At 45.7% G+C, this 27,515-nt stretch overlaps 4 protein-coding genes across 7 annotated transcripts; 3 read left to right on the forward strand and 1 right to left on the reverse strand.

Annotated features, from left to right (window-relative positions):
• Positions 1–520: 520 nt before the first annotated feature.
• LOC121180680 (membrane progestin receptor beta-like) lies at positions 521–2,455 on the forward strand. The gene is made up of 5 exons (XM_041036294.1): positions 521–805; positions 892–1,004; positions 1,476–1,632; positions 1,712–1,927; positions 2,021–2,455. The coding sequence occupies exons 1-5, from the start codon at positions 521–523 to the stop codon at positions 2,351–2,353; spliced, it is 1,104 nt and encodes a 367-aa protein (XP_040892228.1). The 3' UTR covers positions 2,354–2,455.
• Positions 2,456–4,492: 2,037 nt separating this feature from the next.
• On the forward strand, positions 4,493–10,531 carry si:ch73-204p21.2. Of its 4 annotated transcripts, none has more exons than XM_041038231.1 (9): positions 4,493–4,621; positions 6,441–6,544; positions 6,944–7,097; positions 7,619–7,679; positions 7,764–7,833; positions 8,304–8,363; positions 8,880–8,939; positions 9,069–9,143; positions 9,452–10,531. In XM_041038231.1, exons 3-9 carry the CDS (start codon positions 6,976–6,978, stop codon positions 9,748–9,750), a joined length of 747 nt encoding a protein of 248 aa, XP_040894165.1. In that variant the 5' UTR covers positions 4,493–4,621; positions 6,441–6,544; positions 6,944–6,975; the 3' UTR covers positions 9,751–10,531. The 4 variants fall into 4 exon arrangements, with proteins under 4 accessions (XP_040894165.1, XP_040894159.1, XP_040894175.1 ...); XM_041038225.1 differs by having other exon boundaries at positions 6,947–7,097; XM_041038241.1 differs by lacking the exon at positions 6,441–6,544 and having other exon boundaries at positions 4,531–4,621; positions 6,947–7,097.
• Positions 10,532–14,789: 4,258 nt separating this feature from the next.
• znf395a (zinc finger protein 395a) lies at positions 14,790–23,132 on the forward strand. Its single transcript, XM_041038213.1, is given in 11 exon segments — positions 14,790–14,911; positions 17,338–17,519; positions 17,810–17,982; positions 18,080–18,189; positions 18,537–18,736; positions 18,817–18,917; positions 19,015–19,075; positions 19,077–19,283; positions 19,370–19,462; positions 20,736–20,806; positions 21,258–23,132. Coding segments are annotated over 10 exon segments (1,302 nt in total). The 5' UTR covers positions 14,790–14,911; positions 17,338–17,345; the 3' UTR covers positions 21,370–23,132.
• A 360-nt stretch (positions 23,133–23,492) lies between these two features.
• gtf2a2 (general transcription factor IIA, 2) lies at positions 23,493–25,312 on the reverse strand. Its single transcript, XM_041037837.1, has 4 exons — positions 25,128–25,312; positions 24,320–24,424; positions 24,019–24,176; positions 23,493–23,760 (listed from the first exon to the last, which is right to left on the reverse strand). Coding segments are annotated over exons 1-4 (336 nt in total). The 5' UTR covers positions 25,200–25,312; the 3' UTR covers positions 23,493–23,759.
• Between the last annotated feature and the right edge of the window lie 2,203 nt (positions 25,313–27,515).

A 27,515-nucleotide genomic window follows, 5' to 3' on the forward strand; every position in this document is an offset into this window, starting at 1 on the left:
AGCACAGAAAGGCAGCAGACTCCTGGACGACGTAACCACACACACGCTTCATGTTGTCAGCAGTTAGTTTCTGTCCGTTTGGCTGTTGTCTCTAAATACTACAATACCCATGAGCCTCAGCTGATGTTACTATGCAGAAGAGGCCAGAGGGGTGAATAAGAGCTGCAGTGAATTCTTTGTTTTTGCTTACACACCTGTTCAGATACAAAGACACCTGTCAGAACCACCTACTCACCTGTGTAACACAGCTAAATCCCCTCCCACCTGCCTACCTGACTCTGCACCAACACATCTGTATGACTCATACACCTGTATAACCAACACATCTGTCTGACCACCTGCGCAATTTCACACCCACCTGAATACCTGTCTAACCCTCTATTCACCTGTTCAGCCATTTACCCAGCACCCACCTGTAAAACCATCTGCACACCTGTCCAACAATCTAAACACACAAGTTCATTTTAATCATGTCACCTTCGTACAGAACGACGAGCCGAACTCAGGATCCTCTCCCATCATGCCTCGTGTTTCATTCGCCCCTCCCTCTCTGTGCCTTACCGTCTTCCCTCTGCTGAACCGCCTCCTCCCTTCCCTCCCCCCCACGGTCCGGGATACGGACGTCCCCCCTCTGTTCCGGGAGCGGTTCATCCTGTCGGGGTACCGTCCCGTGGGCCTGTCGTGGCGTTGTTATGTCCTCAGTCTGTTCCAGATCCACAACGAGACACTGAACGTGTGGAGCCACCTGCTGGCTGCCGTCTGCGTGGTGATGAGGTTCATGATGTTCACCGTCCTGCAGGGGGGGGTACGGTTACAGTCTCATACAGTCTGTTTAGTCTCATGGCGTTTGAACGCTAAGTGTCTGACCTCTTTGACCTCTGACCTCCTCAGGGGATCCTGGGTTTTCAGCTGCAGGGTCCCGAGGGACAGGGGTTTTCTGTGGACGTATCGTCGCTGCCTCTGGTCCTCTATGTCTTCTCAGCTGTCACATACCTGAGCTTCAGGTGAGTCAGCGGAGAATCTTTATGGTTCGATGTTTATGTTGAAACAGCTAAAGTTTTCAGTTGGTTTTCAGTTAATAAGCGTTTTCATTAAATTATCATTAATTACCAAATATTCATGATTTGACTTATTAGAGCAGTTTGTAAAGCATATCCAGGTTCAGGTCTTTAAAGCTGTTCTAACAGATTTTGGAATCAGCAGAACAAGCTTAAAAAAACACATCACCACCGGTGCTGACTTCCATATCCAGCAGCTAGAGATCACCTCGATCCTTCACCTGGAGTGGTCTCTGAGTCCACCTGATGACTCTCAGGCCAGTGTTCCCTCTCTTTTAGCTCTGGTTTTGGTCTCCACCAGCTCCTGAGGGAAATGTCTGGCGTTCACCAGCCACTCTCCGACTGAGTCTGTGTGTCATTAATATCAATAGAAAATGATCAGTGCAGCTTTCACTAACTCAGAGTTGCATGTTGCAGCGCTGCAGCTCACCTGTTGCACTCCCACTCGGAGCAAGCCCATTACTCACTCTTCTTCCTGGACTACGTGGGCGTGGCCATCTACCAGTACGGCTGTGCCCTGGCTCTGTGCCTGTACAGCTCTGACACCGCCTGGACACAAAGCATGCTGGGACAGGTCTTTTAATGTGTCTTCCATCCATGCTGAGTAACTGACGGGACGCATTCAGATGTACTGATGGTGCTGGTTTTTGCAGAACTTCCTCCCGGCCGCTGCCCTCCTCGCCTGGTTCTGTTGCACCACCTGCTGCTATGCCAAGCTTCATTTCCGCCGACCATACCCGCTGCACAGGAAGCTCTGCCAGGTGGTCCCGATGGGTGTGGCCTACCTGCTGGACATCAGCCCTGTTGCCCACCGCCTCGCCACCTACAGCTGGACGAGCAACTCTGCACTGCCTCTGCACTTCCTGCAGGTGATGTTTTTTAATAACTTTATGAACTTTAAATTATTTCAGTAATTTAAATCTAAACATTTATTAATCATCAGCTAATCATCACTCCACCAGGTGGTGCTGTTCCTGCTGTCAGCCTTCTTCTTCTCTTGCCCTGTACCTGAGCGTTTCTCTCCCGGGCACTATGACATCGTCGGCCACGGCCACCAGCTCTTCCACATCGTGTTGTCTCTCTGCACGCTCGCCCAGCAGGAAGCGCTGTTCCAGGACTTTTTGTGGCGACGGCCAGCGCTGATCAGGGAATTTGGAGAGGAGCGCCTCCTGCTGGCCTGCGCCTCTTTCCCCTGCCTGATGCTCTGCTGCGCCGTGACGGCGCTCACCATGACAAAGAGAGCTAAAACACAACTGATGAAAGAGCAAAGACAGAAGAAGAAGACGACATCCTGAGGGATTGACTTTGGACAAATGATATTTTTTGAAGATGTCTGCTCCTCGGGGCAAAAGCTCATCATAATGTTCCTGCACTGATCTGGATTTTCTGGTTTGAGTTTTTACTTTTGCATTTTTTTTAATTCTCTCTAATACTGTAGCTAATCTACATATTTTTCTATTTTATAAAAAGGAGATAAAAGTTTTAAGACAAATTAGTAGGAACTCATGTTTCTGGACGATATTTTAACCCTGGATCTGGTCTGTCACAGACTTGGACATTCAGCAGGACAAAGACAGAAGAGAATACCTGTCTCCTCAGGTGGAGTCAGAAAGCATCCTCCTCCTCAGAGTCCTGACTGAGTCAGATCTGAACACAGACAGTGAAACACATGTTGGTAAGATTCACTGTGACTTCACTTCCTGAGGATTTCATCATCTCTGATGTCTCTCCAGATTAAACCTCTTAGACCTTTTCTGACTAATCTCACTTTATTAACAGGAGAAGGAATCCATCCTGCATCAGTGTGTCAGTCATGCAGTATGACTGTCTGAGTAAAAAGCACACAGGTGATCCTCTTTTAGGTAATTGGTTTGCACCTGACAAGGCAATCAGCTACACAACAAGCAATGAGCATCCAGCTTGGAGGAGGAAACTAGTTCAACATTAAAAAAAAAAAAAGTGAGCACAGTCTGTTAGACCAAGGCTGGTCGACCAAACCAAGCAAAGGCCCCGGGGCCCAAGGCACTCTGGGGCGCCAAAAGCCCCAGTTTCCTCCATATCAGTCCTTTATGATTTGATTAATCACAAATTTGTTAGAGGGATTAATAAAGTATAAACCTAAACTTAAAATAACAGGAAATAGCATAACATTCCCATCATTATTCCACAAGGATCAAGTAAACATTCTGTCTTAAACATAATTCTTAAATTCTGTGAGCACCATTAAAAGTTAGCTTGAATATCTACATTACAGAATGCAGAGATCAGCAGGCAGGAAACTGCACAATGGGACTTGTTATCTCTCTCTCAGTTCTCTCCAGGCCTCGCTCTGCCAGTCAAGCAGTAAGTGTCAGTTACAGTGTTTGGGTGGAGCTGCAGATAATGTTCCAGGTTCAGTTTGATTTGAGCTTATCGGCCCCAGCTGCATGTGGTTCTTGTTTGAGGAGAACATGTCACAGCAGAGCCACCTGAACGTGACACCATCTGTTTCATGCACCAAATTCTCCGTTTCACACCTTTATTTTGCACAATGTAAATGATCTGGGGTCAGTGTAAACGTTCGTTCTCTGCAGAGTCACTTAATCAGGCTGTATTTATGGGACCGTTCATAACATTGCAGTTCAAAGTCCTTTGTAAATGAGCTTAAAAATACAAGCAGTAAAACAACAGGAGATTAATGGACACTGAGACAAAAGAGACTGAAGGTGATGGAGAGAAAAATATTCAAACACAACTGAGAAAAAAACAGTGACAGATAAATAAACGTAGAGTCAGATAGAAGCGGGACATACAGGCTAACACAGCAGAGCTGGAGGGCTAACAGCTAACTCACTCCTCAGCTGCGGAGCTGTGAGCTGGGCTCCCCGGGCCGTGTCTGTGACCCAGGCCGGATCAACATGAAACTGCCCGACGTGCCTTCAGCTGCAGACATCTGAGCACACAGCTTCACATTGTTAGGACAGCCAAAGATTACGGTGCTGAAAGAAAAAAGGAAAGAAAAAGAACCAAAAACGTAATCTGCAGGTCACAGCTAAATTCTGGGTCAGCAACTCTGAGCTGCTGATTCTTCTCCATCAGGCTCATGGATATTGGAATGTTTAGTCAGAATTAAAATGACTGTGTGAAATAATGAAAACTGGTCTCTGGTGAATTAGCATCAGAGTAAAATTGCTAGCAGGCAAACTCAAGCTAGCTTACTTAGCTAGCAGCAGCTAGCTCACCTGTGAGTTGGCTAACTCACTTGCTAGCTTACTTAGTTAGCAGGTTAGCCAGCGAGTAGCTGATTATTTAATTAAATTCATGAAAGAAACTCAGATAAATCCAGGAGTTTTACTGATTTTACACGTTCAGACAGAAGACTAGAGGACAGTGTCTCTGTCCTGTCTCTTCAGCAGCCTGTCCATCACTGTGTGTGTGTGGGTGTGTGTCTTTAACATGCTCACAGCTTTAGGACACACAGCAGAGCAGCTCAGTGTTTGTTCTGTCTGTCAATGAGTAAACGTGGAGCAGGAACCACTCCCCACATTCAGCGTCTGAACCTGAGCTCACAGCTGTCGACGCAGGTACGAGCTGCTTTATTTCTACTTCTACCACTGCACAACTAGTTAACCAGTAGTTAATAATAGTTGATATTTATTTTCACATTTCAGTTAGATGTCCTCTGCAGACAGAGGCTCTGAGTGTTACTCTTGTGTTCTGTCTTTAACCATCATCATAAATATAAAAATGTCAAGACTAAAACTAATCGGAGGGTTTTTCATGAGATGTTTTCAGGATGACAGTTTTTCCTTCATTTAATTTTAAATATCACCACAGAAATAAAGTATTACAAAAACAAAGTCAATTCAAACAGTAACTTTTACTGCAAACACAACATGTATGTAATAACATGTATGAGAACATCAGCAGAAAATAACAGAAGCACAGAGACTGGCTGGAGACGTTTGTGCAAACAGAAAATTACTCAGATACGTACAGAATTTTAATGTATGTAAAAATACTATTAACTAATAATGTGCATGGCTGAACACCAAGTTTCACATCTCATGTGGTCATGTGTGATGTTGTTCATGTGAGTGATGACAAACTGTCACACAACACGTTCACAGCAGAGGAGGAAAGGAACGTTTACTGTTTTTGTTTTTCAGTTTGCTGCTGCTTTATGCTTCTGCTCCAACACTACACTTTATAATATTGTATTTCGATTCAGATCATTAATACAAAATATAATTAACAAATAAATTGTGATGTATTGTTGTTGCTAAAGCTACCCAGCTGTGTAACTGACCCCTTTACCAGCTGTAACATTAAAAGTAACCAGCAGTCATTCTGGTTCAGTATTATGATAAACATTATTCTGCAGCTGTACTTTTTTACTGTTGGTACTTTAACTATATTTAGATGTGAATAGTTCTGTTCAGTTCTGCTGTAATATTTTGAATAGTGTTGTTGATGATGTGAATACTTCTCAGTCTGAGCACATGTTCCTGTACAGAGCAGGAAATAGGATTTTTATCAGATGTGCCTGATGTAAAGGAGAAAACATCAGCGTAAGAGATAAATTCACAGACTCGTGGTTTTCTCATATTTTACATGTGATGAAAATTTGCTTGTTCCTCGATAATACACATGTGATTTTGTGGCCGTTCTGCACGCTGTCATCACATGAACTCATTTTACTAACATGACGTTTTGGTCGTCAGACGGTTCATCAGGGAAAAGTCATACAAACAAACACTTTTGTCTTAATGAGTGTCGACTTCTCAGGGCTGGAACATCGTGTTAATAAAGCCAGTTCATGTCTGTATGGAAAGATGGCAGCCAGTTAGCTTAGCTTAGCATAAAGCAGGGAATCAGGGGGACACTTCCTGGCTCTGTGTAAAGGTGCAGCACCTCTGCAGCTCACTGATGAATCTCACATGTCTAATGTTAAATTTAATGGACAGACGTGAGAAGGAGCTGCTTCAGTTCTCAGCTGGAACTGAAAGATCCTGAACCGAAACTCACAGCACACAGTGTCAAACACACTAGAGCTTTTCTTTTTGTGACTCATGGCCTTTGCACACAGTCTGTTATTTAAGTGGTGTTATAAAGTTAATACAATCTCATGTTTGGTGAGTTGTGTGTACACACCAGTTGAGGAAACTTTGGCATGAAGTTGATCTGCAGGAGAGATGAATGTGTCTCAGTCATCGCAATGATCTGAGAAAAGCTCATTTACATGTTGCGATCATTAGATTTTTATATAAACTAATAAAATGCAAATGTCATTTACAGGGCAGTCATAAAGTCTTTGGGTCTGTGGTAAATAAAGTGAAGTGAGCTGAAAGTCTTCAGCTGTTTAATGATTACATGTCCTCTGTGCTCGACTTCACTCCTCAGCTCCTCCTCAGCTCCTCCTCAGTTCCTCCTCCTCAGCTCCTCCTCCTCAGCTCCTTCTCTCTGCCTCAGCTCTTCACTCTTCACAGCCTTTCACCTGTACTCAGGTGAGTCTGCAGATGAATGAAGGCAGCAGTCGTCTGTTCCACCTGCCGTCTCTAACTGTGATGTTTTTCTTTGTAACAACCCTTTAAAATCCTATTTATATATTTTTATATTTCCTTGTGTTTGTTTTAAATCTTGTTTTAAAATCACTACTGAACAACAAGGTGTTGTACCTGCATGTACTTTGCGTGTACACACACACACACCAACAGGTCACAGGTATAAAGCCTAAACCCAGATGAATTAGTGACCGTTCAGGTCTCAGGTGTGTCTGAGCAGTTTGTTCATGGCTGAGGACGTTTAAATTTAACCTGTCAGACAGAAAGGTCACACAGAGGTCGACCGTCAGATGACTCACTTCCTGCTCTCTCAACACACCGTGACACTTTCTTCTGTTTCAGCAGTTTCCTGATTTCTGTCCCTCCCTGTGGTCATGGCTGCAGTCGGAGCCGGGGTCACGGGGTCGTGGTTCCTGTCATCGGGAGTCGTCAGTTTCTTCATCCTCCTCCTCCTCCTCTCCATCTTCCTCACCGCTCTGTGCAGCGACTGCACCAGGTCAGCTGGTTCTGGTCTCCACATCTCTGTGGTTTAAAAGAGAAATCAGCTGAGGTTCTGTTTTCTCATCACTGTCGTGCAGAGTCCCACAGACACTCACTGCAGTTGCTGGGCTGCAGCTGAGGCTCATGAGTGTTGTAGTGTTTAGAACTATCCACCAAAGAGACAAACTGAAAGTCGAGCTAATTAAAACTGGTGTTCAGACCATTAATCCATGATTCACTTACAGCTGTTCTGTTATGTTTGTGGCACAAAAAGAAAGTTTCCCGTCTGAAAACGTTTCTGATCCTGTGGAACATCTCGAGCTGCAGCGGCAGATTCTTTGAGCTTGTCTCGGATTTCAAATGTAAAATGTAAACCTGTGATGATGAGTTTGATCAGACAGAGGAGGATCATCAGATACAGTCAGATGTTAATCAGACTGATTAAAACTAAAGCTAAACGTAAACTTGTCATGCTCTGTCGCTGTTTTGTGATTGTTAAAGTTTGTTGAATAAAATCTTTTTTCGTTTGTTTTGTAGACATTCATTTGAGCTGCGAGATTCTGAGACAGACAAAAATCCTTCAGCTCTCATCAGGGTGGTAAGAGACCTTTGTCCTCTGAGAGGGAAAAACTAAAACCTGTGAGAGGATGGAGTAAATGTTTGATATTCTGTTTATTGAAAGGTGAAACTGGAAGAAACCGTGGTGGTGAGGGAGAATCCCATGATCAGTGAGATCCAAAACGATGAAAAAGGTGAGTGAACTTCTGAACAGCAGCTGAGAACAAACTGTACAAACGTTTGATCTGAAATGCTGAAATCTGCCCGAGGAGCGAGACTCTGCTGAAAGTGAAAACCAGTTTTCTTAGACTGAAGAGACCAGAGACCTAAGAAGTAGGTGAAGTGTGAAAGTTTTCTCAGTGAACCAGAAACAAAACTTTCAGCTTCAGTCAAGAGAAAACTATTTCTAAAAATCCACACACTGCTGAACGAAACAACACATGGATCTCATGTTTGTAAATTTGTTGTTTTTATTTATAGTTTATCACACTATCATTAGAAAAGAGTAAGATAATTTATTAATAAATCGATTATAAATAGATTCATTCTGACACATAATGAAAGAGTTTCTATCTCTTTTCAGTCTTTGGTGTGTGTGTGTGTGTGTGTGTGTGTGTGTGTGTGTGTGTGTGTGTGTGTGTGTGTGTCTTTAACCCTAATGTAGAAAACCCCATCACGTTCACTCCATGGAGGAGCCACTTGGGGGCGCCACAGAACAACCAAGGTGTGTCTGATCAGTAAAAACAAAGTGTGTGTCAGTGTGTCAGTGTGCGACAGTGTGTCAGTGTGCGACAGTGTGTCCATGTTTGAGTGTGTTTGTTATGTTAGTTTCAGTCAGGTAACGGATGCAACAGTGATGTTTCCACGGTTACCTGCAGAGGTGTTCAGAGCAGCCAATCAGAGAGCAGGCCTTTTCTGTATGATGATAATGATGATGTCTGTGGGTAAGCGGCTCGGTGAGGGGCGGAGCTGTGTGACAGGTGAGGTGAGGTTAAGAAGACGACCTTCAGTGACCTCTAACTGTCACTGTGATCACTTTAAAGGATTGATGTGTGGAGACACAGGTGATTTCATCAGCAGCACAGAGGCCGACTGCTGGTGGTGTTAATGGGCCACGATTAAATCACTGTGTGTATCACTGACTGTGTGTGTGTGTGTGTGTGTGTGTGTGTGTGTGTGTGTGTGTGTGTGTGTGTGCGCGTGTGCGTGTGTATCACTGTGTGTGTGTGTGTGCGCTCAGACGTTCGGGCCAATGGCAGTGCAGCAGTGATGGAAACAGGAGGTGACTCTAACGCTTCTGGTACGTTGTGTTTAACAAACTGAACTTTTTATTGTAAATTGTTTTTAATCGTAACAGTGACACACATTGGAAACCTGATAACTACATTTCCCACGATGCATCATTCTAACTGTGTGTGTGTGTGTTCAGAGTCAAATCGTGGAGAAGAAAACTCGGTCCAGTTCACGCTGTGGAGGAGCCACCAGAGGGCGCCACAGAATGAAGGTGAGTGATTCTGTGTTTGTAGAAATGAAACAAACTTCCTGGAGAATTTTCTGGAGAAACTGTGTTTGATGCAGACGAATAATCTGTGACCAGCGTCTGGAATGATTCTGATCATCACACTCAAACATACCTGTCTGTGTCCAGGGGTCCCACGTCTCATAATCTGTCCATGCCTGTAGGATATTTAATATTAGCAGCTGTTTATTGATTTATTATTATTTAATATTAATAATAAAAGTTGTTTATTTGTTATCAGGACTTTAAAATATGTTTACTAATTTTACAACTGCCCCCCCCCCCCGGTTCAGAGGGGAGCAGCTTCACCCCCCCTGACTCCGAGCACATCTACCACAACATTGGAGGAGGGCGGAGCATGGTTGACTTTTCATCACCACCAACCAATCAGGAGCCGGGACAGAAGGGTGGGGGCAGCGCTCGCTCGGCAGCGGCAGATTCAAGTGACACAGACGGAAATTCACTTTACGCTCAGGTCAGCAAAAAGGTGAGACAGGCCGCGCCCCCGGTCCACACACCTGAGGTGGGTAAGGTGGAGGGGGAGGAGCCTTCTCCTCCACTGCCTGAGAGGAGGACAGAGATGGAGGGATGATGGACATGAGACAGGGGATTTAAGGACAGAACAAGGGATGAGTGCAAAGCACAAAAAAATGAAAGACTAAAGATGAAGAACAAAAGATAAAAGATGAAAAACAAAGGATGGAAAGAGGAAGAGTGAAGAATGAAACGTTACAAAGACGAACGATGAAGGAGGAAACAAAAAGAAGGTGAAATACAGAGTGAAAGATGGAGGACAAATGAAGACAAAGGGTTAAGGACGAGAATAAAATATTACAGATGAGGAACGAAAAAAACAAGGGACAAAAGATAGAGGGCAAAATGAGACCAAGGCTAAAAGATAAAACATGAATGCTGAACATCCACAAACAACCAAAAGAGGAAGACAAGGAATGAAGGATGAAAAACGAAGGAAGAGAAATGAAAAATAAAAGATGGACAGTGAACAGAGGAAAAGATGAGGGACAGAACAACAGATGAATGTTAGGGGAAGAAAAACTGAATGGTTTAAATCCAAGCAGAGGACGAGAGACGAGGTGTCCTGACTGGATCCTTCGTTTCCCACAATGCAGCTGGATGGCGTTCTCATAGGCTGCGGGGATCTTAATGTGGTGGAATATCCCTTTTAAATATTACAGTTTGGGGACATTTAGCCCATAAACTACAGATCATATGATACAGTGTGTCACACTGTCAATAACTGCTGATCATTTTCCAATCACTCGTCAATACTTAGATACTTAGAGTTCCTTTATTATAGGGATGTGAAATCAATCAACATGTTTCCACCTTTATAATAAAGTTTATATTTTTTACATGTTTCAGTTTATTGATTAACGGATTATTGGACTGAAAGAAATTCATTTATTCTGACATTTTAAAATCGATTAATCAGATGGAAACAACCAGAGGCTGTTTATGGAATCTGTCTTATGACTAATCTGAAGCTAAATATAAATAAACTCTTCACTTCAATAAAGGTTGTTTGATGGAAACAGAGCGTTTGTGTACATTACACCAGTGTTCATCCTCTGAGGAGCGGGAGCTTCTTCGGAAAGTTCACGACAATCTGTTTCTTAGGTTTTCATGTTGTAAGCGACATGTAAACGTGTAAAATGGAGTGAAAACACACTGAGGTTTGGTGGTGGTTGAGTTTGTGCATCTTTAAAGTTGTGGTGTTTGATTGTGTAACACTGGAGGAAACTCTCACAGCTGGAGTCTGACTTTTAAACAGTAAGAAAACACTTTAGTGTGAATCAACCTGAAACTGCTGAAGTGGGAGGACACACCATGTTTGACTGTTTTAAAGCAGCTGCGACTGAACAAACTTACAGTGATCGGCTGTAACTTTGGAATGAAGCTGCTGAGTCAGTGCGATTTCACTGTGTGTGTGTGTGTGTGTGCGCGTGCTGGTAACGTCCTGTTGTGATTTACTGAGTCAGAGTTCAGCAGGAGGGTATTGTGGGTAAGTGAAATGCTGGAAAGACACGTTCAGCACGTTGATCTGTGAACTGTCAGCGAGCAGCTGAAGCTGTGCGTGATGTGGCTGAGCTCAGGCCTCTGTGGAAAACCCTGTCATCACAGAGCCGGATGAAGACGAACGACAGGAGGACACTTTTGCTCTTCATGTCAAAATGTGAGCCGAGATCTGCCATTCAGAAAAAGTGTCCCGCAGAGACTCTGTGCGTTCAGCCCGTCAACACGTCGACGCAGCACGAACTGAAAGAAGAGCTGCAGCAATTTGATGATTCGTCAATTAGTTGATCAACTGAAATGAATTTGCAAATATGATCAAATGACTGAGACAGAAACCAGGAGAGAATCAGACTGAGTTAATCAGTGAGTCCACCTGATCTCTGCTGCCACACCTGCTGAGTGATTTCATCAGCGCATCGAACACAGCTGTTCACACTGAAATGCATCCTGGGTGATGTGATCACAGCTGAGCCACAGAGACATACAGGAGCTGGGTCTCAGTACTTTGCACCAGGAGCCACTGGATGCTGTCGGCTCCCCAGTCCAGACCAGTCCAGACCAGTAGCATCCTCATGGTGATTCAAGGTGAACAGGTGTGGTGTTGCTCTAACTGGTTTCCAGTATAAACCACAAACAATCTCTCCATGTGGACCAACAGCAGTTAATCCTCTCACAGCTGCTCAGTGTATGGATTCAGGCTCAGGCTCATCGTTCACTGATCAGGATGAAATAAATCAGAATCAGCTGGATGATCAGGAGCAGCAGCAGCTCTGTTCAGTAACATGATGGACTGAGACGCCGGTCCTGAGTCCAGACACAGTGCTGTCCCAGGTCTGACCATCGCAAAGAAACTGTCTCACTGTAGGTAACACATACACACATCAAGCTCTCTCTGTGTGTGTGTGTGTGTGTGTGTGTGTGTGTGTGTGTGTGTGTGTCTGTGTCTGTGTGTGTCTGTGTGTGTCTGTGTGTGTCTGTGTCCTGTAGGGGGATGGGATGTGAGTGTCTCACTGCAGGGGACGATTGCTTTCACAGCTCTGGGGAAGAAGAAGCTGTCCCTGAGTCTGTTTGCTTACAAACACACGTACACACAGAGAAACAGTCCTGGTGTTTGGAGAAGATTTGAATCACATCTGTGAACAGCGATTAAGAATAGATTTACACAAATATTCACAGTCTGACCTCTGACCTCAGCTTGTTGTTGATCATCTGTAAATTTTTAAAATAAGTTGTTGAGTCACAGAATCTAAATGAACTTGTTGAGCCATTTAGGTCTAAAATGTAAATAATGAAATTATCAGGTGACACGATGACGTGAAGTTTGGATTATTTGGTTTGTTGATTTGTTTTTTAATTTTAGTTTCTGTGAAAGCATGGGACGTTTCATATTTCTTATTTCTGTATTTGTTGTTGTTGTTGTTGTTGTTGTTGTGTACATAGCAGAGGGTCAAACTCTCACCGACTGTGACACATTAACATGAGACCAGAAAAAAACAGCGTAATGTTCCTTTAGACACAGCAGGTTCCGCAGGATCAGCACGTACTCACCAGAGAAGCGGCAGCGCGTGTGTGTGCGTGTGTGTGTGTGTGCTACGTGCGGCTCCACACACACACAGAGGACAGAGAGAGAGGGAGGGCGGTGGAGAGAGGCAGAGTCAGAGTGGGTTATGCAATGAGTGAGGGGCTGATCTCCGCTCACAGGCTGCTCTTTGTTAGTACAGAGTACTGCAGCACACACAGTAACACACAGGAACACACGGTTACACACAGTTATACACAGCACACACAGGAACACACAGGAACACACGGTTACACACAGTTACACACAGCACACACAGTAACACACAGGAACACACAGTTACACACAGTACACACAGCTACACACACACAGGAACACTACATGCAGCAGCACTGAAAACACTGATGCTCCTGTAGTACCGCGACATCACGCGGGGCTTCAGTCCAGCACGGTGTTTCTCACCTGAGCCCTCAGCCTGACGTCACACACAGGTTCGTACAGACAGGTGTTCACACCTTCAGCTTCATCACGTCACTGTGATGTTTCTGTGAGCGCATGTCACCGTCACACTGCGTCACACTGCGTCACAGAGGCGTCACAGGTGTGTCACAGGTGTCACAGGTATTATGGGGGTGCTGTAGGAATGTGGTGCGCTGTAATGACCCTCAGTGTGTCAGTTGTGTTCCGCGTGTCTCAGGCAGAGAGTCAGTAAACAACAGACCTCTGTGGGGTGTGTTCCTGCACCGCTGAGCTCCACCAATCACCGTCCACCTCCTCCCCCACGTGGTTCTCTTGTTTACTACGGAGTGAAGAGCCACCGTGGAGGCTGCTGGGAAATCCCGGAGCAGGATCGGGTGATCAGACCTGGGGGGGTGTGACTGCAGAGGAGGTTCACTCCACATGCGGTTTCACAGAAGAAAAAAGAAATGAGCAACATCACGTCATTTCCCCCAAACATCAAACACCACACGTCTTTTTGTCGACTGTTGGTTTGTTGATTGACTTTCCGATAAATTCCTGGAGGTCGTCAGGTGACGGGAAACATACTGAGGTATGGGTCATTAATCTGTGCACATGGACGGACACAGTAGGACGTCTGACCTCTGACCTTCACAGTGAAAAGGCTGGATGGTCTAAGTTCTGCTTTTGGTGACTCATCACAGGCCATGAAGAAAAAGCGGTTTAAGCAAACAGGGATTTTCTCTCTGGTTGGACGTGAGAGTGTCCAGAGTTTCCCAAGAAACAAGGAAATGACTAATGGCTGGTGTTTGACAAAAAAAAGGAAGTGAACTGTGTCTAAATGGAAATAAAAGTCCTAAAAATAAAAGAACCAAACATGTGTCCTGACATTAGCATCACTGTACCAGCTGAAACTGCATCACGCTGCAGTTAAATCACCAATCTGTCCTCACAGATTTCACACCTGTTGTCTGCTCTGTGGACAAGAGACAGCTGCAGCTAATGAATCACTACATCACTCATTCATCGGTTAATCGTTCGGTCTAAAGGTGAAAATGTCCTAAACCTGAAGGCAGCATCTTCACCTTGTCTCTTTCTTCCAACCAGCAGTTCAAAGTCCGAAGCTGTTCATTGTCACATGGGCCAAAGAAAAACTTCTCATCTTCACAGGAGAAGCTGAAACCAGAATATTTGTCATTTTAAACGTCCTTTTCCTCCTTTCACCCAGCCCGGCCATCGGCAGGAGGGTCCCCCATCTGAGCCAGGTTCTGCTCAAGGTTTCTTCCTGTTAAAAGGGAGTTTTCCTTGCCACTGTGGCCTTAAGTGCTTGCTCTGGGGTCAGGCTCTGGGTCTCTGTAAAGTGCTTTGAGACAATTTTGATTGTGGAAGGCGCTATATAAATAAAATTGAATTGAATTGAAATGTTTCCCCACAGTCACCGACAGCAGGAACAAACGTCTGCTGGTCTTTGGAAAATTCTCTTTCATCACAAACTGCTTCGACTCGATGCAACGGAACAAAAAAACTCCGCTCCAGATGTGCCAGCGTATCCGGCCCAGGTTTTCTGCCACTCTCCTTCCTCCCTGATGGCGTTCAGACTGGCTGCAGCCTGCAGCACACACACCCACCCACACACACACACTCACACAGACACACACTCAGCTCCCACTGAACAGCAGCGGACACACTCAGACCCAGTGGAAGTGTTGTTGTTTTTGTGCTGGAGCTTCTGACTCTGCAGGTACGTAACAACTGATGCAGCCGACGCTTTTCTTTGCTTCAGTCACACTTTTCTTTCCTGCCTGCGCAAAGTGTTTGGTGGTTTTCTGACTTCACGGGTTTAAACAGAAGATTTAAGTCATGAAATGTTGCATGAACGCGTTTCACGTCCCAGTGAAAGTGAGGAGTTCACAGACTCCTCTTCACACGCTGTTCTCCTTCCTCCTCTGTGACTTCGCTTTGTTTTTCCTCTGCTGTAATCAGCATCATTCACTCACTTCCAGCAGCTTCGGCTCTGTTCTGCTTCTCTCTGCCTGAAACCGGAACCTGGTTCTGTCGGAACAGAGACACGGAGTCACTGTGGAGTCTGGAAACTAAAGATCCAGGCTTCACTTTGCACATTAAACTAAACGACTGAGTGAAAATTATGGTTTAATTTAAGTCGCTGTTTTTGTGTTCATTGAGGACTCTTATTGTGGAGGGTTTGAACGCAACACTGAAGGAATCTGATTGGTTCAAAGCTCAGAGCTGCGTGTGTGTGTGTGTGTGTGTGTGTGTGTGTGTGTGTGTGTGTGTGTGTGTGTGTGTGTGTGTGTGTAACACCGGGTCAGAACCACCCGTCGTCTTTGGGATTGATTGGTGACCCAGTTCAGAATCCTATCAAAGTAGAAGCACACAATTATCAGCAGCTAAATCAGACCCCTGTTCGCAGCTGCTCCACGTGGAGCTGCTTTTACGTTGTATACAGGTAGATAGTATAGTCCAACCTGGGGGTCGGGCCCTTCCAGACGGTCGCCAGATAAATCTGAGTGGTCGTCAGATGATTGATGGGAGAGGACAGAAGAAAAATAAGTCTGAAACACAAACGTGCTTTTGTTTGTTCAGACTTTTTCTCTTGACCTTTCTGAGCAGTGGAGCTGATAACAGCTCAGAGACGTTCGTACGAAACATGACGGGGAGACACAACATGACACTGATTTTATATGAGAGGTCACGAGACACAAGACAGTGTCCTGTAACTTACGAAGCAGTCACGTGTTTTTAATGTAAAGCTTTAAGAGTTTTCACTGCCGCTGTCAGATTAATGTGGTGAAGTAAAAACAGTACAGTCCCTCTGAGCCGAGGTGGAGAAGAAGCAAACAGCTGCATAATCACCGTACCTGTACTTCTATTACACTGCTTTCATACTGTAAACGAACAGCTGATCAGACGACCTGTGGCTCTGTGAAGTTAACCGGTTCATGTGTTTGAGCCAGTGATTTGCAGTGTTCATGTTTGGATTTGTTGACACTTGTTTTAAGCCTTTGCATGTTTTGTGTTTGTGTGTTTGTATTGTACGTGTGTGTGAGTGTGTTTTCAGTCTGCAAACTCTGGAACTCTGCTCACTCTGACTCAGATTAACAGGAAACCTTGAAAAAGGGGGGGGGGGGGGGGGGGGGGGGTCATCATGTTTCATCATGTTGCCACGGTGACACATTTTCGTGATAAAGGTGTTGTAATTATCACTGTTGTCAGCAAATGTATTGTGATAAAGAAACACTGATTAACAGTTGAGTCCATCTGTTCCATTCACTTTAATCCTCTGCTCAGTTACTGAGTTGTACTGTGCTGCCTTTAACACACACACACACACGCACACACACACGCACACACACACACACACGCACACACACACGCACACACACACACACGCACACACACACACACACACAGCGTCCTGACTGTAAATGACACTGCAGCCTGTGAGTCACTGTGATTTCACTCAGATCTGTGAAACATAGAACAGATCTGACCATCAAACTTAATCCAGAGCTTAAGTTTTCCCAGCAGCCACTGCTCAGGTCACATTGTTGTTGAGGGGTGGGGTGTGTGTGTGTGTCTGTGTGTGTGTTGGGGCTGTACCTAACTGACCCATGTGTCTGTTGCACTGTATGAAATGAAACCAGAGACTTTTCCCTCACGTTGTTTTCTCTGACTCTCCCTGCTGTCAGAAGGTGCTGGCTGAACGTTGGTGTTCAGTGTCTGGTCACATGACCGTTTTATTCTTTGATCAGTCACGTCTGAGTTCAAATCATCATCTTTGCTGGCCTCGTCCTGTCCTGTGGTTTAAACTGATGTTAGCTCTGTCACTGTGAGCATGTCAGCATGTTAGCACGTAGCTCTGGGCACCACTGTGTCTGAGTGCAGCCTCTCAGAGCTGCTAGCATGGCTGTAGAGTCTTCTTGTTTGTTAGCAAACAGACGTTGTTTGTTTGTCCTGCTGTCCACGCCTCCGGCTGTCACTTCAGACTCAAACATTATTTGAATGCAGCTTTTATTTTGGGGAGTTGATAAGAGAAAAGCCCTTTAGGTAGAGCCCAGGATCACCGCGCCCTCAGCCTGACAGTGTTGGACAGAAGGTGACGTGTTGGTGTGTGATGGTCTCAGACTCCGGCTCTCTCTCTCACAGACACAGACATGTTACCAAAGACTCGTCTGGGGAAACGTTCTCCGCTCGGTGCGTTGGTGAGCTCCACCTGCCCGGTGGCAGGAACTCACCCGAACCTGGAGACAGGTGAGACCGGCCTCACCGGGGCAACAGCAGCAGGACACCAGGCCTTTAGCAGAGTCAAAGGTCATCATGGACTGAAGGTGAGAGGACGAAACGTTATTCTGTTGGCATTCAGTGGTGCTGTGTAGCTTTAAATAACAAGGTGTTCACATTTTTCTGTCCGGTCCTGCAGTAGATGAAGATTTATTGTAAAATGGACAGAAAATCCCAGAATCCTGTTTCAGTTCTTCAGCGCAGCGATGACAGGAACCCCCTGAGGGAAAACACACTCTCTGTCAGAGATTGAAAGAAGTTGTGTTTGGGGAAAGTTTGCTGTGACTGACAGGTGTCTCAGCCAATCACACTGAGCCGTGGTGTTCCTCTCTCTCAGGTGTATTTTCAGTGTGGGAGAGGAGGCGAATCTCCGGGCACGGTGGATCAGCTGGACTTCATGCAGAGTGACGTTTCTGTTTGGTCTTCATCTCATCCCTCCTCCTCTTCCTCCTCCTCAGTGCCTCCGTCCAGCAGCAGATCTGTCTCCTCCTGCATCGACGTCCCCAGGAGGTCAGACATCCTCTGTCTGTGCTGATGTACCTGTACATGTCTTCTAACAGATTCTAACTCCGGTCATGTCCTCTCTCTGTGTCCTCTTGTCCTGTAGTCAGAGGAGTCCACAGGAGGTGGACATGGACGAATTGATGGCAGCGATGGTCCTCAGCAGTTTGTCCTGCAGCCCTCTGCTGCACAGCTCTGCAAACCCAGAGCCATCAGGTACAACAATAAACAACAGCATCAACAAACAACTGCAACAACATTCACAACAAACAATAAAAACTGCTCCAGCTCTGCTTTATCAGAGGAGACCACGTCTGTGTACTGTCTCCTCAGACCAGCAGGGGGAGCTAACGCAGGCAGAGGAGTAACGGTGCAGAAAAGAGAGTAAAAGCAGAACAGACGTCGTAGCCGTAGATGTTTTTAACGAAATTCAGCCTCAGTGTGTGAAAAACCCCAAACATCAATGAACCAGGTCAACACACACCTGCAAACAAACAGACACAGGTGAAAACATGACCTCCGGCCAGCAGCGAGTGCGTGAGCAGTGTGTTTCTGTGTGTCAGCTCCTCTGATGGACTGTGGAGGCGGCGAGCTCTCTGACAGCGGCAGCAGCGGCTACTGGAGCGTCGGCCACGCCAACGGAAGCCCGGCCCCCTCTCCGCCAATGGCAGAGGCCGACGTCAGTCTGGCCACGCCCCCCGACGAAGGGTTGGACATGGAGCTGGAGCAGGTGTGTGAGGAGCCGGCGCCGCGGAAACGCAGGGTGAGCAGGTTTTTACAGTTTTCACAGAAGAAATAAAACAGGTGCGCAGGTGAGATCTGACGGGGCGTGTCCTCCTGCAGAACTCAGTGAAGGTGGCCTACAGGTGTCTGTGGCCCACCTGTGGGAAGGTGCTGACGACAGTGGTGGGAATCAAACGTCACATCAGGACAACGCACCTGTGGTAAGACTCACCTGACACACAGGCAGACAGTGTCTTCCTTTGAAATCAAACCTGGATCCCTGACTTATTCCTTTGACCTTTGACCTCCCTCTCACAGCCGTGGCAGCGAACACGAGCGATGCTCGCGCAGTGAGGAGGATTTTTACTACACTGAGATCAACCAGCGGGACCATCAGCACCAGCATCAGTCTCCCCCACACCCCCCCCCTCTGTGGCCCTGCCCCCTCCTCCCCCATCTCCTCCTCCCCCAGCCCTCCCCCTCCCTCCCCTCCATCTCCCCCCTCCCCAACCTGTGGTGCTCTGAGTCGCTCTGCCCCTTCCTTCTCTGGCACCTTCCAGCAGGTCCAATCAGAGCACTCCTACCAGGTAGGGCGGGGCTTGTCAGTGAATCATGGTGCTGCTGGGTAACTTTAAACTCTGTGGTCTAAAACTGTTAACACTGGTTTTTACAGGCTTCGCCTCCCAACCATGTGATCTCAGCAGCCGCTTCCAGCACAGCTTCCAGTCGTTGGACGGCCCCGCCCACCACCTGCCACAGCAGACAGGTAAACTTTCATCATTTTCATCTGGTCTGATGCTGCGACTGAGAAGAGTCTGCAGGGAATAGAACCGACAACCTGCAGTGGCGTCAGAGTCCAGCACTCGGGAGTAGATTGTGTAGAAGTGAAGTGTGTCTCCTCGACCCTGACCCCTGACCCCTGACCTCTCACCTCTGCCAACTCCCGAGCTCTGGAGTCTGATGTTTTCCCTTTAACACTTCAGTAACAAAGAGGACGAGTGATGCAGCTGAAAACCTGGTTCTGGTCTTTAAAGCATTGAAATCTCAGTTGGAAGGATCTAAGTATGTCAGTTGCACCTGGGATTAACATGCCCCCATGCGTCCCCACGCGTCCCCATGCGTCCCCACGCGTCCTCGCGTGTCTCCAGTGAAATGTGACTGGATCTTATTTCCCCACTTTATATGCAGGGGTCTGTTGCTCGGTGTGTGTGTGTGTGTGTGTGTCTGAGTGAATCAGATGAGCTGATACACACTTTGTTTATTTTGGTAGCATTTAACAACTACAGCTCCCACAAGGCACTGGCAGTACTTCTGCTGCTAAGGCTCATGGGATATGTTGTTATTAAATGCTTTAAAAGTCATGTCTTGTAGTGTGTAGCGTTTGCAGATGAGTTGTTTACCTGTTTGGTGTGAATCAAGAGGAGAAAACAACCTGTTGCTACGATAAATAAAAGAAAAGAAAACACTGTGGACACGTAAACTTCCTGTCCTACAGAGGACAGGCCTCATGGACTTTCCCTGAGAATGTCTTTTACTTATTATTGTACATCCCCTTACAACCAAATACACACACACACACACACACACACACACACACTTCTCCAGTTCAGTTCTGTTTTCTCTCCATCTGAATCCTCTACAAGAGTCTATTGTTTATTTCCTCCACCAGAGAAGCCTGTTAAAACTGGTTTTATACAGGAGGGGGTGAAGGGTGTGTGTGTGTGTGTGTGTGTGTGTGTGTGCACGTGCATACACTCCTCCCTGATGGTTCTCATTCAGCAGGAAAATCCCCTTGGATGGTTTGTGGTCACATTTTCCATCAATGTGCCACAGTGCAGCGCTGCCACCTGCAGGTGGACAGAGGAAACTGCAGAGAGGACGTGAGCAGACAGGAGGGACAGGAGGGACAGTTCAGCTCACAGAACCTTACAGCTCTAAACTTCTTCTTCTTCCTTCAGGAGCAGCTGTTTGTTCCTGAGAGCGACAGACAAACACTCAGATGTTATTCCTGACTCACCCCTCCCGTCTCTCCTCCTCAGGGTTTGTCATTTCGGGTGCGTTCGGTCAGTGTGGGAGAGCAGTGGCTGCAGCACCAGGGCGCCCCCTGCAGGTCAGTATGTACACATCATGTTCTTGTTTCCTCTCAATGAATTCATTCATTTGCTAAAACATTTTACTGCAGTCAGTTTCCTCCTGGGACTTAAATGTAGGTTCAGTGGAAGAAAACGAGACTGTGGAGAACAAAGGAGAGAAACGGAGAAATAAACGAGGTCTTATTGATCAGGTTCAGCACTGAGTTCTTACTCCTGGTCTCATACTGAACTCAGGCTTCAGTGTTGTCCTTCAGCTCTGAGTCGCTCTGGATGGAATCTGCTGAATGAGCGTCTGTCATTCATGTAATTAATTCATCATCTTCAGTTCTCCAGTGACTTCCTGCGTCTGTATCAGACTCCACACCAGGGTTTTAACATGTTACTGGTAGTGACTGATCTTTCTGTGTGTGTGTGTGTGTCTGTGTGTGTGTGTGTGTGTGTGTGTGTGTGTGTGTGTGTGTGTCTCAGGAGGATCCGTGGTGAAGCCAAGAAGTGTCGTAAAGTGTACGGCATCGAGCACAGGGATCAGTGGTGCACGGCCTGTCGCTGGAAGAAAGCCTGCCAACGCTTCCTGGACTGACCGGAGACGGACTGGTTCTGAGGAGCCGACGTCGCCTGGTGGAGGTTTTTTACTTTTCTACGTCTGAAACCAGAAATATTTTTTCCCATTTTTATACTTTTTCTACGTTTGCTAGAAACGTCTCGTTTATTTTGAATGTGTATTTTGTAGCTGTGTCCTGTCAGTGCTTTGTGATGAAATGATTTGGGGCAGCTATGATGTGACCTTTGACCCTGTGGAGTGAGTTCTCGAGGCCGACTCTCCTCAGGTTATCTTAAGAGAACCAGCAGGTCAGATCAGTCTGAGTGACTGACCAGTAACAAACCTCCAGCTGGTCCAGTCCTGACTGTGGACTCGCTCAGAGATCGAACCTGTGAGGAGAATTTTTTCATGTGTTCAGCTTCATGGATCAAATCCTGGATTAAGAGTCAAGTTCAAAAGAGCACAGAGCAACGTAACTGTTCTACAGCTGTTTGTATCTGAGCAGCTGTTCCCTCTAAGCAACGGCAGGGAGTCAGTTCCCCGTTCATTCATGACAAAGATCGTTACTCACAGACGTTGTTATCATACAGAAGTTGTTGTTGTTGTTGGGACATCAGAGACAAGGTCTTAAAGAGTCCCACTGGTGCTACACAGGCCCCTGGACCCATCTGCAGTTTGTACATTAAGAACTGACTCAGGATCAGCTTCAGTCCCGACACACAAATCATCAGGCACAGTCTCAGGCTTCAGGCTGAGCCTTCTGAGCAACGTCAAACCTCTGCACACATTTTCTGCTCATTTTCTGAAGCGACACGAAATCATCTTTACTTTCCTGCAGTCAGTCACGTTTGCCTCCTCCTGTGTGACACTACTTCACCCCCTATCTAACATTTATAAGGAGAATATAAACAGTTAATAGCTGCTTAATAACAGAGTATCTTCGGCTGTAATCAGATCGAAGTGTTTACTAATGTATTTGTTAATAACAGACTCCTGTGGACGAACATCAGTGGAGGCTGCTTTATAAACAGGTCATGGATACAGATACTGTACATTAATACTCAAACACTCCACGTGCTGCTGGTTAGAAATGTTCAGTGAGGGGGTTAAAGAAGCACAAACCCCTGTCAGGTGAATAAGCGGGCTCACCTCAGTGGGCTGTATCCTGACAGGTCTCTGTGGTGCTTTCAGGTGCAGCTTTAATACGTTGGATCAGTCGGCCTTTGGGTTCTGAGTTGGTGCTGGTGTGTCAGGACCTTTAAAACAGCTCCACACATCCTCAACTTTAAAGCCGTCGATCATTTCATCACGTCAGGTGTCAGAGTCCTCAGATCTCTCCTGTCGTTACCTCCTCAGCATCTTCCTCCCTCCTTCCTTCCTCTTTTCATTTGCCTTCAGTTAACATGTTTTTCGTTTGGAAGCAGAAGCCATGTTCCCTCCTCTCTGATGAAACCACATGCAGTATTGATCAAGACGTCTGTTTAATTACAAATAGAAAGACACAAAAACACAGTTTCACACTGAAATATATATATAACTTCATCATATCTGCCTTTCTCTGGTGTATATAAACAGATATATACTGGTTCCATGTATCCGATGGTGTCTCTTCCTGAAGCTTTTAAAAAGCAGAAACAGGTTTGTTTGCAGTAAACTGAGTCAAAATCCTGTATTTATATTCTAAATGTCTTGTTAACGAGCAAGAAACGTAAATGTTGATCATTGTATTCGTATCATTTTTAAGATGAACTCTTTTATACATGTGAGATCCCGATGTTTTAATAAAGTGGAGAAGCCAGTAACTTTGGTTTGTCTGTAGTTGTTGTAGAGTTATCCGAAGGTTGGTCACATGATCCGACAGCGCCACAGAAAGAGCAACGAATAATCTAACAGATCTATTTACCTTCCTTCACCGAGCAGACAGAAAGAAGGTCAGTGTTCACAGATGGAAAAGGATGATGACAAATCCACAAGTTAATAACTGAGAAGCTGAAGCCACTTAATGTTCTTAAATGATTGATTGATTGATTGATTTATTATCAAGAGTAATTTTCTGTTAACCAACTAATCAACCAATCGTAGCTGGTCTACAGAAACTGATTTCAGACACAGCGACACACTCGTCCACTGTCACAAAGATTCAGCACAGACTCTGTGTTTTAAATAAAGTTTTTATTAAAGATGATCCAGCTCAAATATACAGCAAACTGAACACAAACTCCTGTAAACTGATAATAAAAACAAACTGCTGAAGGTACAGTGACTGGTCCACTCTGACACACACTCACACACACACACACCCACACACACTCTCAGTTCTCAGCCGTGACTCTGCTGTAATAAATTATATGTACAGTCCAGGTCCATCTGTGGCTCCGACGACAGTGAAACAGGTGAGGAGTCGTCACTCTGCCGCGTTGGAGCCTGAGTCTGCAGAGAAAAGAAAAAAGCGAACGTTAAATACGAGAAAAACAGGACGAACAGAACAAATATCAAGATGTTCACCCGGAAAAGAAACCGAAAAGCTCAAATCAGCCCTGATCGTTGATTTATGACATCATCAATCATCCACCTCCAGTGCCACAGGTGTGCGACCACCTGTGGTGGAACACGTCACATCACAGCCCAAACAGTGAAGTTCACAGGTGTGTCAGAGTGAAATATGAAATGTGCTAATTTTATACTTATCATTTGTCAGTTTTGTTCTGGGTCGACTCACTCTTTCCGTCACAGGCAACAATCTTGACCTTGTCGACCTTGACCAGGTCGGTCACCTCTCTGAACTCTACATCGTTCAGAACAAACGTCCACACGTTGTCACAGAACCTGTAGGTGTTCAGAGAGCCCTGCAGGACGGAAACACAACAGCTGAACCACAACACGCACAGTTCAGCTTTAAGCTGCCAGTACAGTCCGACAGAGCGCTGAGTCACACAGTCTGACTTTCTGAAACCAACACAGTGAAATAGAACCGAGAGCAGGAACTCACCCTGAAGTTGACTCTGTTGCGGACTCTGTTGGCGAGCGCTGTGTTGATGGCTTTATCAAACTGAAGGAGGACCTGTAGAGCCAGCTGAGGAGTGATCTGCTGAGTCTGCACACACACGACATTTAACTGAGCATCTCACAGCAGGAACGTTTCACACAGTCACACTCAATGACGAGCAGCGTCTCCACGTCCTGCTCCACACACCACAACACAACACAACACCACGCTCATTGTGCTCATTATCATTTTGTTGTTACTGTTGTTGTGTGTTACTTTTTCCTAACTGTAACACACAGTTTTCCTAAGTGCTGGTAACGCCCGTGTCTTCTGTTGGACTGTGTCCGTGTTGATGTGCCTGCTTTGCCAGTGATCAGTGCACACCCTGACCTGGACCAGTTCTCATACCGGATCGGTTTGTGTTTCCACTGCTGTGAGTAGGTGACGCATCATAACAGAGACTGATTATAAATGTTCAGTGAGGGAAAAATCATCAGTAAGATTGAATAATAATAATGATATAATAAACATTGAAGATGTTAGCCTACATCAGCGTAGGCTAACTGAACTGTTTACTGTTCACCTACAGGACAGCACTTTAAAGCGGTGCCTGTTCGTATTTCCACATTACAAACAGAAACCCGACATTACTCTTTGCTTCTGGAAGAATTCAGAGCGACAGCAAACCGCAGCCACCAAGCTGAGGTTAGCCCGCTACGAGCTAACCAGCGTAACGCCGCCGCTGCCGCTAGCAGCGTGCTAATCTGGGCTAGCTGAGAGCTAGCAGCGAGATGTTTGAGGTGAGTGTCACCTGTATGAGCTCGTCCAGACTCTCCTGCAGGCTGTTTCCCAGAGTGGTGTTCCTGTACAGCTGGTACGCCATGATGGGAAAAGCCGAAGACGCAAATACGGTAACTACGGTAAACTATCCTACGAACACACGGAGCTAACGGAGCTAACGAAGCTAGCCACTTCCCTCCACTACGAGCAGCTCTAAGCGCCGACAACCCACCAAGACTTCCTGTTAAATATTTCACAATAAAAGTCGACCAATAATAATAATGACAAAACCTTAAGAAACTTTTGTAAAATTTTCAGGTGATCACTTGAAGATATTAGAGTTTAAAATGACCTGAGGCTATGATGTAACTTACTGTGAAATGTCTCAGTCGTAAGTTAAAGTGTTAGTTTCACTTTTTACTCATTCTAATAATTCAGCATCTGAATTCATCCAATTTGATTTCTCTAGGACTGATCTAAATGCCTTTATTCTGAAGGACAGGTGTCTTGTTTCCTGGTTGGACTCTTCGTCACTTGATGGAGTCTACGGAAGGTGGAGAGGACCAAAAAACTACTGTATGTTATTGCTGTGTAAGGGAGTTTTAATGCATTTTTCTACATTTGTTTTTGTTTTGTTTTTCAGTCTCACAGTATTTCATCTTCTGCTTTTACTACTGAACTCACTGAACGTTAACTTTATTTTTAATGAACACTCAAGGACAGTTCTCATGTTGAGCACTAGCCTGTAACACGTTCATTTATTAATCTCTATTTAAACTGCAGCTGATGAGAATCTTCGAAAAAATATATGATGTGTGATTTTAACAATTCAGCCACTAGATGGCAGCAACACACTCTTGTAAACCCGCGTCAGCTTCTTCAGTCCTGATGTTTCTGTCTCCTCTCTGTGCCACACACACACACACACACACACACACACACACACAGTCTTTGGGTAAAGTTTGTCATTTTCCCATATTTTCCTGTTTTCCCACCTACGAGACAAAACTTAGGGTGGAAGGTCGTCAGCTGTAAGGACAGAAACAGGTTTGTGAGAAAGTAAGGAAGACAAAGCTCCTCAGTGGAAATGACTCCTGTGCAGACAGATGAATGACCTGGGCGCGATTCACCTGACTGAAGCCCGTGAACCCCACACTTAACCCCGGGGGGCCCACACAGACCTGCTGGCTGGGTGTGTGAAGGCGACAAACAGCCTCAGACTGGAGCGAAACCAGCTCTGCTGCTGCTGTAAGCGTTTCCGTGTGATGGATGTGGTCTCTGAGCTTGTGAACGGCTGTTTGCTAATGAACAGATCTGTTTAGCCAGCCACTCCTCTGACCTCTGACCCCACTTAGTCTGCACGCTGAAGGCAAATAAAACACAGCAGGTAAATATGGACCAGGACGGAAAATGAAATTAAATTCAGGGAGTGTTGGCTCAACATAAAGTGAAATGATTAAAATGATGCATGAATTTGGAGCCACAAAGGGAAAATACAGCGACAGTGTCTGAGTGTTTTAGATCTTCTGTGAGAGCAGGAAACGCTGATGATGATGGATTCACTCATTCTCTCATTCAGTCTCTGAGTGATTATATGTGTTAATATGCCCAATAAGATCAAAGAGTCTTATTATAAAATTTTTATGTTTAAAGTGAAATAACAGTAACACACAGTAACCCCCCCCCACCCCCCACCCCCCCCCCCCCCACCTCAGACATGTTCATACTGGCACGTGGTGGTTTCTGAAGCCAGAGAGCTGGTGCTGTGGTACCCAGGTCCAGACACTCACGTCTGCATCACTGGTGTTATAATGTACGACAAAACAGCTGCATCTGCTCTGTGTGTGGTCCTGGTCCTGGTGGCGTGGATGTGTTGGAGGTGATGGGGGCTCACTGAGGCTGGATTTAAGGGGCCTGGGTTTTTGTACTACACCACTGACTGCACCTTATAGACATCCAGTGTGTTTTAGGAAGATTATTGTACCTTTGTATGCAGGATAGTCTGCATATCTACTTTGTGGAACATGTGATCCTCCATCTCCATCTCTTTTCTGATTTATTTCAGCTCCATGCTTCACCTACACCACGAGCCTGACATCAAGCCTGAATGACCTGCTGTGAATAAGAAGAGGAGATAAGGAAAGAGGCGATGAGGAAAGAGGAGATGAGGAAAGAGGCGATGAGGAAAGAGGAGATGAGGAAAGAGGAACAGGCCTCACAACTGATTAAAGAGTCTTATATGTTCCCCTCAGTCTGTGCTCTGCTGCTGTGTTCAGCAGCAGCTCCTAACAATCCTATCACCAGGTGACAAAATAAAACAAATCATCAGTTCAGAATTTAAAAAGTGTGAGAAATTAATTCAGCAGGTAAACTGGTGAAGAGCCAGAGGTTCACCTGAGCTCAGCTCCTCCATCATGCA

This window comes from Toxotes jaculatrix, chromosome 1 (assembly GCF_017976425.1).
Source record: "Toxotes jaculatrix isolate fToxJac2 chromosome 1, fToxJac2.pri, whole genome shotgun sequence".
Lineage (NCBI taxonomy): Eukaryota > Metazoa > Chordata > Actinopteri > Toxotidae > Toxotes > Toxotes jaculatrix.

Coding starts and splice junctions, on each gene's coding strand:
- LOC121180680 (XM_041036294.1), top strand. CDS start 521: ATGCCTCGTGTTTCATTCGCCCCTCCCTCTCTGTGCCTTACCGTCTTC. Junction 1,633..1,711: donor CACAAAGCATGCTGGGACAG/GTCTTTTAATGT, acceptor TGGTTTTTGCAG/AACTTCCTCCCGGCCGCTGC. Junction 1,928..2,020: donor TGCCTCTGCACTTCCTGCAG/GTGATGTTTTTT, acceptor TCACTCCACCAG/GTGGTGCTGTTCCTGCTGTC.
- si:ch73-204p21.2 (XM_041038231.1), top strand. CDS start 6,976: ATGGCTGCAGTCGGAGCCGGGGTCACGGGGTCGTGGTTCCTGTCATCG. Junction 7,680..7,763: donor CTTCAGCTCTCATCAGGGTG/GTAAGAGACCTT, acceptor GTTTATTGAAAG/GTGAAACTGGAAGAAACCGT. Junction 9,144..9,451: donor GAGGGCGCCACAGAATGAAG/GTGAGTGATTCT, acceptor CCCCCGGTTCAG/AGGGGAGCAGCTTCACCCCC.
- gtf2a2 (XM_041037837.1), bottom strand. CDS start 25,199: ATGGCGTACCAGCTGTACAGGAACACCACTCTGGGAAACAGCCTGCAG. Junction 24,425..25,127: donor GTCTGGACGAGCTCATACAG/GTGACACTCACC, acceptor GTGTGTGTGCAG/ACTCAGCAGATCACTCCTCA. Junction 24,177..24,319: donor GCAACAGAGTCAACTTCAGG/GTGAGTTCCTGC, acceptor TCCGTCCTGCAG/GGCTCTCTGAACACCTACAG.